The sequence below is a fragment of the Populus nigra genome, chromosome 6 (genome assembly GCF_951802175.1).
Source record: "Populus nigra chromosome 6, ddPopNigr1.1, whole genome shotgun sequence".
Taxonomy (NCBI): Eukaryota; Viridiplantae; Streptophyta; class Magnoliopsida; order Malpighiales; family Salicaceae; genus Populus; species Populus nigra.
In genome coordinates this window covers 16,160,089-16,168,682 of record NC_084857.1, presented here as the reverse complement: position 1 = coordinate 16,168,682, position 8,594 = coordinate 16,160,089, and the positions used below count along the sequence as shown (strand labels likewise).

Below are 8,594 nucleotides of genomic sequence, written 5' to 3'. Positions count from 1 at the left end.
ATATTTTTCTAATTTAATAATAATTCCCTAAAACTTCAAAAAAAAAATTATATTTAATTTTTTTTTTGATCCCTCAACTTAACAGGGTCAGTTATAAAAAATAAAAAAAAATAAAAAATAGAGAACGCTACCCACCAATCCAGCCATCCTCTTCCTCTCCTAAAGCCCTCACAAACACACCCTAAATTGACCTCATTTGAGAAAGAGTGGTTTAAGGTCTAAACAGACACCCGACATTGCATTCAGATAAAAACAAAAACGGATTTTATCTCTTGGCTGATTCTCTCATGTTATAACCAAACATTTCCATGTTTCAATTGAGATTATGATCACCCTAGAGGGCAACCTCGATGCTCATACCGGCCCTGCCCCAATCCCCAGTAAAATTATCAACCAGGAATAATCCTGCATGATTCGAATTCAAGCTCAAAACAGAAACATGAAAATGAAGAAACATATTAATGGAAAAAAATCCTGCATCTCAAAATTTTCCTCTGCCAGGAATCAAAATGCTTACTAATAGAGTTATATCTTGGAAGCAATTATTTGACAATAGATTCGTGGGCCGTTCCTAACCTAAAATGAGGACAAACGCACAAAATAATACTTCACAAAAAGATTGTTCAATACGAGCTTCTCATTTTAGATTACAACCTACATAATCCAAGCATCACTAGAATCTCAAAGTACAACCGTCAAGGATGCCATTTGGAACGAGGCAGGAGTGCAAGAAGAATCTTCTTTCTTGGCCCCTGCATTTCAGAAAATGTTCAAAGGAAACCAACATTAATGTTAATGATTACCGAAATGCAAATTTAAGAATAATTACAAGGTGTGTGGGGTATCCCAGAGAAGTGCCACCACAGCTTTTGTTTCAATAAGCAAAAAGAACACATCATGCAAATCAGATATTTTCCGAAACAAATGGAATAATGATCATTCATTTGGTGAAACACAACTTAGTACTTCAAGGTACCGTGAATCCACAACCCTCATTTTTGCCCAGTATTTTCCATGTCTTTTTTAACATAAATATTTTTAACTCGGTGCAATATTTATTCAGAAGAAGAAAAATCCACCAAGCGCAATGTCATTAACAAATTTTAGAGTGCAAAAACTCATCTCACGAGCAGAGGCAGTCCATACATTTCTTAATACTGTGAATCTACAACCCTTATTTTTGCCAAGTATTTTCCATGTTTTTTTAACATAAATATTGTTCACTTCAGTGCAATATTTATTCAGAAGAAGAAACACCCACCATGTCCTCTCCCCCAAATAATTTTTTTTTTATTGCAAAAACTCATCTCACAAGAAGAGGCAGCCCATACAGTTCTTAATAACTAACATGAAAAAAATGCATCAAATTGAAAAACCATCACTAGTAATGATGATGACGACGACGATGATAAGTCTTTAAAGTATAATGACAGCTAAGATATCATGAAAAGGTTTCTTTTTATATTTTTAAAAAGGAGAGGCTCGAACTTGAGATTTCTTGAGTGGCGGGGTATATAGATGCCAGTTAAGTTTGTACAATAAAGTAATTCATTTCAAATAACTAAAAGATTAATCATGCATGCTTCAACAATTTTTGTATCAACATTTTAAATATCACAAGACAGTGAAATACTTGAGATGCAGAAAACATGAGCACGAAACAGACTTGGACATCATATGCCATTACAAAATAACACCCAAGATAGTAGACAAGTAAAGGAAAAGAAGGAAAATTACCATAGGTATGCCCAGCTCTTTGAGGTCACTTTCCCCCATCTGCTTCAATGCAGGCATATCTACCTGTTTGACACATTACACGAATCTTAAATTAGGTGGCTTGAAAAAATAGAAGTTCCAGTACATAATATTATTCTCCTTGGCATACAACAGGTGGTGGGAAGATGCCCCCACCAACACAAACAGGGGGGGGGGGGGGGGGACCCTGATGGACAATTGTACAAAACCAATAATGTCTGGTTTCTCAAAACATAGATCTGACCATAAGTGATCGCAAACATGTGTATAATCATGTCACCCAGAAATGTAACAGCAGTACCAGGTATAGACCTGTCATGCAAGTGTGAAATTAAAAAATATGACGTGTAGATTATAATCCTAACAAAGAAATAATAAAATTGCAATGTAGTTCCACTCTTCTTTTTTTGTCGTTGCTCCATGGCATGAAGCCCCATAGTGGTCAAATTGCACAAATCACATAACCTTCATGTTTCACATAAAATAATGTGCAATTAAAACAAATAAGAAGATAGCATCAATAGTCTATGAAAAAATTTATTAAAACAAGAGGAATATTTGGTGTACCTCCTCAGCCTTGAAAAGAATGGCATATTTCCCTAATCCCAATGAATGTAGTAGGCCTTCAACAGTTTGTTGTTCTTCAGCCTAAGTAGAAGCCAGAAATAGATAAGAAGTTAGTAGGTGTTTATTTGGGAAATCTGGGTTATCCCTAAAGAGGAAGTTAGCTCTGTAAGCTATCAGGCAACAAATGACTTGCACTCGGTTCACATGAACCCAAAGGAAACTACTACTCCCTTTGTCCCTACAGAGATTGTCCTAATTAACTTTACACAATTTTAAAATGGATTCTTTGGGGGATAGAAGGAGCATGAGTTAAAAAGAGAGGACAGAAAATTGGAATCAGTAACAAGACAGAAGTACATCCAAAAATCTGACTCAGAACTAGATTTTCTGCAGAAGTGGAACCTTGCTATTGGCTTAGTCCACTCGTTCTCTACAATTTCAAATCAACCTGTCTTCATACTCTAAACAAGCCATTCAAATTGGCGATAAAGAACTCCTGGTTCAGCAAAAGAATCATGCCCAATCATAAGGAGGCATATAATTTTAGCCAGTTGTATAGCTGGCCTAGTTCACTGATTCCACCAGAAGTTTCCCTTCATCTTTCCATTTCCTATATTGGCTTAGTCCACTCGTTCTCTACAATTTCAAATCAAACTGTCTTCAGACTCTAAACAGGCCATTCGAGTTAGTGATATAGAATTCCTGGTTCATCAAAAGACTCATGTGCCCAATCATAAGGAACCAAATAATTTTAGCCAGTAATATAGCTGGCCTAGTTCACTGATTCCCCCAGAAGTTTTCCTTAATCTTTCCATTTCCTACTATATTTGTGTTTGCCATTTTACAATTTCTTTCTTTCTTCTGTCAGGTAGACATGCTGCAAAAAATTTCAATATCTACGTATATGTGCAGCTCCCTCTCTCACATTCATTATTTGCAAGCCTAACAATTAAACTGCCAGGCCACATCAAATACAGAAAATTTACCAAGCACATGAAATTTTCAAGGATTAGTCATAGCAGTGATTAAAAGGTTAAAACTATCACAGGTAAACTAGCTGAATACTTGGTGTAAACATAACAGACATCTTCCATTTTCTGTAAGCTAACATTGTAAGCAACCACTACTCATATAAAGCACATCAAGTCATGATACACAATAAGCAAGAAATTAATCAAAATAAGCAGTTGCATGTCTTATGTGTTGTGAGTGGGCAATGCAAGTGCCAGAAGTCAACAAACTAGTACCGCATATGAACTCTTATGCACAAGGCCACTTGGTGGAGGAAGTTGGCTCATACGTGGTGCCACAGACGTAGCAGGTACAGTTGATGGTGGAGGCATGGCAGATTTTGTCATAAAAGTTGAGGAACTGCTCACAGACCTTGGAGCATCAAGAGCATCTTTATTCATATATGAAACTGTTCTAAAATCATCATATGTCCTGTTCAAAGGCCTTCGCTGTAGATTATCCACGTTTCTGGGTGGCGATAAACCCCTAGAAGAACTTATAACTCTATCCGGAGATCTTCGTCGTATATGATCCAAAGTCCAAGAAGAAAAAGAATTTCTAGAGGAGTACATGTGATGTAGATCATCTGCACTTCTTGTTGGAGGAATTCTCCCTAAGATACTAGTGTCCATTGGCTCAGGCATACGCTGCCGTGCATCAAGATTGGTACTGAGTGGATGGCCTGAAGGCTGAACTGTCCTAGAAAGCTTTTCACGGAGGTCCATGGTTTTCTGGTCATCATCACTTTGAGCTCTTCTAAATACATTCTTTTGCATGAGTTTGTATCGAAGGTCATCTTTATCAATGCGACCATCTTAGTTAATCAAATACATACACGAAGGTTAATTATCAGAAAATGTCTAAAAACATTCAATGCAGTAGAGTAAGGCTATTACCTTTCACACCATTAGAACCTAAACTTGTCAAACTACTGTCCCCTCTTTGCCTGCACAAAAGCAAATATAAACAATAACATTCTCCACCTAAGAATTGCGAAGCAGAATACTGTTCCAAAAACATCAAAGTCACATAACTACCACACAAAAACAAAAGCAAACACACCGTTTGTTGCTAAGTTGGTGTCCTAATCTATCCATAACAGACCGCTTACTCCCAGCACCTTGCTGAGAATTGGAATAATCACCCGATATCGTTGCAGCTCTCTTTACCACCTGTAAGGTTACTCACACCTATGAATCAAAGCGATTATACAATACCCAAAGGTATCTCCTTATCATGCAAACATTATTACTGCTAATTTTTATTTTAATATAATCTCTCTTTCAACACTTTTCTCCCATATTAAACAAACAATTAAAATTCATTTTCTCTCCCAGCAACAATAAAGTCTTCCATTAGAACAATCCATAACTAAAAAAAAAAAACCTAATTTTCAGATTAAAGAAAAGGGAGGGCTGGAAGGAAAAAAAATACCTGACCACTGCGGCCAAGAGTAATGGTGACGCGAGCTTTCGAAGTTTCTGTCATGTCAAAATCCCCAAATACAAAACCCTAGCTAATCAAATTTAATTTATACAATAATAATAATAACAATCAACTAGAATGGCAACACACAATCACAACACATAACCATTATTGGTTAACCTAGCAAAAATCAAAACCCTAATCTATAACAAGAGCAGAAAGATTGGCTTCTCTCAGTAAAATTAAGAGGAAAAAAAAGGATCCCTGTGAGATTTCAATTTTGGGATCGGTAGTTGAGAGGGAGAGAGCTGATAAAAGGAGGGAGAGCACGTAGGGGGCACGAGCTTTTTAGTTTTGACTGAAGATTCTGTGGAGACTAGGGAGAGCGGTCAACCTTATTTCGAGACTCCCTCCGTCACCTTACTACTAGTATTTCTCACGCTGTTAGAAGTTACATGGTGAAAAGCGAGATATTTATCCGATTATACTTGTTAAGTTTTTTTATTAAAATAATTATTTAATTTAATTAAATAATAATAAAAATAAATATATATTAAATTAATTAAATAAAAGAAAAGAAAACATAAATTATACAAGAGTTCAAATATTAGAAATATTATCTGAAAATAAATATTTTTTATTTTCAAAAATAAAATCCATCTATATAAAATATTAAAAGAAATTATAGATAAATCATAATAATCTTTTCAAAAACTAAATACACGTAACATCATTGAAAAAAAAAATCTTTATCCAAAAAATATTAAATAAGAAAACAAATCACAGAAGCATGATATTAATTGAAATAAAAATTATTTAAGAAAAAAAATATTAAAAAAGATATCATTTAAAAAAGCAATGTTAGAAAAAACAATAGTCCAGATATTATGGCTTAACTTGTTAAACTTGTCCTCCAAATCATAGACACAACTAAGTTAAAATATTTTTCTAAAAAAATTAATATTTAACCTTAACCAACAAAAAAAAAACAAAAGTGGGCGAAAAACAACCCAACACGCCTGGGCCATTGTAAGGAAAATTCGAGGCACATGGTGGGCCTTAAAGGCCAAGCCTGCGTGTCTAGATTTGGTTTAGTTTTTTATATTTTAAAGGGGTGGACAACTTTATTTTTTTTTGAAAAACAAATATGTATATGACATATCGTTTGTGAGCTTAAATTTTGACCATACTGTGGTGACCAGAAAATCAAGACGGTTCTTTTTTTGTCCAAAAAATCTAATTTTTAAGTCATTTCAACCCAGAAACACATTATCAACACCCTTGAAACACCTATAAACAATTCTATCAACTCAAATAGCCAAAAAAAAGTTTCAAAAACACAAAATCAAATCGGGTTAGATTTGTTTTTCTTGGCTTAAATTTGTTTTTTCAGGCAACATTAAAGTTTTAAACAACCACCATCAAACCTATCTCATTTCATGGAACTCGTGAACTCTAGAAAAATTTATTTTGGTGGTCAGAAATTGCTTAAACAACTTCTCTCTCATTACAAGAATTCGACGACCCTTTTCTATCTCTTCTTTCTAATCAGGAACTGAAAAATAATACAAATAAAATTTTTCTAGAGTTCACGAGTTTTTCATCCAGCACCGGTTAGACCCGACAAGAGCCTAGTCGCCGATGACCCTTTGATCTTGCCGCCACCTGAAACAGAGATGAATGGGAAAGAAAAAGAAAAGAACAGATCTGTAGAGAGGAAAGTTGATCTAAAACGGTGAAGAAGAGAGAGAAAAAAACAGATCAAAAACATAGAGAAAAAACTTAAAATCAACTGCTATTTGTGTGTTTTACTTTTGTTGCAGGTGACAGTGATCTTCACCGCCGGCGAGGGCAGTGAAGAGAGAAGGAAGCCATTACAGCTGCCCCATGCCGTTTTTTTCCAGCGGAGTGTTAACCCACGCGCCGCCAGTGGCGTTGGGGCGTGAAGCAGATGCACCACCACTGTTCCTGCATTCCCAGAAGTGTTCCTCTGCAATTCCTGAATATTTAGGGGTTTATTTTGCAATTTCTGAATTGTATATTATGTGTTTAGATTTTTTTTGAATTTTTATTATTTGTAATTACATATGGGTGTATGAGAAAAACATAATAAAAAATAAAAAGGGATGTGTGTGTGTTTGTAATTTTTTTTTTTGTGTATGTTGTTGGATTATAAAATCAAAAAGATTAAAAAAATTTAATGTTTTAATTTGCATATGATCAAGTATTTTAGGGATAAATAAAATCATGTTGTATTTCCCTTAAAAATATAAGAATATGTTTCTATATATTTTTTGGGATTTAATAACTGATTTATTAAAGTCTTAAGAATTTGATTAATATGTGGGTTTTTTAAACTTTAATTGTGAATAACTGTAATGTGTTTTTTTTACAAAGAAAATATAAAAAATATTTTTTTTGTGTTGCATACGGCCAAGATCCTAACATGTTTTTGAATGTTTTTTTATATAAAAAATATTGAAATTTTTGAAAATGTGTTTTCGCATGGATTTCTTAAACACAACAAAAATTATTTTCTTGCATTTCTGGATTTTACAACATATTTGTAAAACTCTAAAGGGTATTGGTCAATATTCCAAAAAATGCAAAAATCTTATTTTGGGGGGAATTCATCTATTATTCACCGTTAATGTTTGGATAAAGAAATCTCAAATGAATGAATATCCAAAATATTATTGAGAATAACTTGTTATTATTCACTGTTAATATTTGGATAAAGAAACCCTAAGTGGTAAATATCCAAAATAATTTTCTAGGAATAATAAGTCATCGCACATTCTTGAAAGAAGTCTTGATTATAATTGAGGACATTTTAATTTCTGACTCCATGGTTTACGAGCTGTGAGAGTATGGAACACTAAGGTAAAAATAGGCTTTTAAAGCGCCTTGAATTTCCTTATATTTCTAATTTTTTTTCCTTCCTCCTTATGATTTACGAGTCTCAAAACTCTTGAAATACTAAGGGAAAAATGAGCTTTTAAAGCACATGGAATCTCCTTGGTTTTGTATCTTAATAAATTTAGTCTGAATCAAACACAGATTTCAAGAGATCTGCATCAGTTCTCCTTGGTACTTTATAGACATATCTAAGAGTGTGATCCACATTGACCAAGGTTTATTTCTTTTTAAACTTTCAGCCCAAATCCATTCATCATAGGAAAACATATCCTAGGAAAACACCAACACCATAACAATTATAAGGCAAACCAAACATCAAGCAGCTTGCCTTAGGTAAGGCGTACTAGAGGTGCTAATACCTTTCATTTACGCAACCAGTCCCTTGCCTTAGAATCTCTAAAAGACCAGTTAGGTTTTCTAGTGACCATAATACTAGGTGGCGACTCCCTTATTCACAATAAAACAGACCTCGAAATCAATCGAGGATCGCCCCGACGCCGCGCTCCGCCGCGAGGGTGCGACAAAGATACAAACTTGACAAAAATGAATCTTAAAACTCAAAGTCATATTGATTTGATTGTAGCTAAAATTGAATTAAAATGTGAAAGATTGTGAGATTTTCATCAAAACTAGTGTTCTTCAAAATGGGATTTTATCCAGATCTAGTTGGTGTAGTTTGTAAGTGAATAAAGAATGAAAAGATTTTTATCCTAAATTAGAAATAAACACTTTCTCCTAAGCATTTATAAGTGTGGGTTTCTACTATGTAGTAAATTCAGTAAAAGTCATGGTAGATGGGCTCTTCTAATTAGCTTTTGAAAACTTTGACTAATCAACTTTATGACAACTTCTTCAAATTATAGTCGCCAAATGAGATTTGGGCAACCTTAAAGACACATCACAAACAGGAAAAATCA

At 34.2% G+C, this 8,594-nt stretch overlaps 1 protein-coding gene across 3 annotated transcripts; it reads right to left on the bottom strand.

Moving 5' to 3' along the window:
- Window positions 1-458: 458 nt before the first annotated feature.
- Window positions 459-5,182, bottom strand: LOC133697689 (uncharacterized). Of its 3 annotated transcripts, none has more exons than XM_062120416.1 (7): window positions 4,768-5,179; window positions 4,396-4,505; window positions 4,230-4,279; window positions 3,570-4,129; window positions 2,323-2,403; window positions 1,738-1,800; window positions 459-752 (listed from the first exon to the last, which is right to left on the bottom strand). In XM_062120416.1, exons 1-7 carry the CDS (start codon window positions 4,819-4,821, stop codon window positions 696-698), a joined length of 975 nt encoding a protein of 324 aa, XP_061976400.1. In that variant the 5' UTR covers window positions 4,822-5,179; the 3' UTR covers window positions 459-695. The 3 variants fall into 3 exon arrangements, with proteins under 3 accessions (XP_061976400.1, XP_061976399.1, XP_061976401.1); XM_062120415.1 differs by having other exon boundaries at window positions 3,570-4,147; window positions 4,768-5,177; XM_062120417.1 differs by lacking the exon at window positions 2,323-2,403 and having other exon boundaries at window positions 3,570-4,147; window positions 4,768-5,182.
- Between the last annotated feature and the right edge of the window lie 3,412 nt (window positions 5,183-8,594).

Coding starts and splice junctions, on each gene's coding strand:
- LOC133697689 (XM_062120415.1), bottom strand. CDS start 4,821: ATGACAGAAACTTCGAAAGCTCGCGTCACCATTACTCTTGGCCGCAGT. Junction 4,506..4,767: donor CTCTTGGCCGCAGTGGTCAG/GTATTTTTTTTC, acceptor GTAACCTTACAG/GTGGTAAAGAGAGCTGCAAC. Junction 4,280..4,395: donor CACCAACTTAGCAACAAACG/GTGTGTTTGCTT, acceptor GCTTTTGTGCAG/GCAAAGAGGGGACAGTAGTT.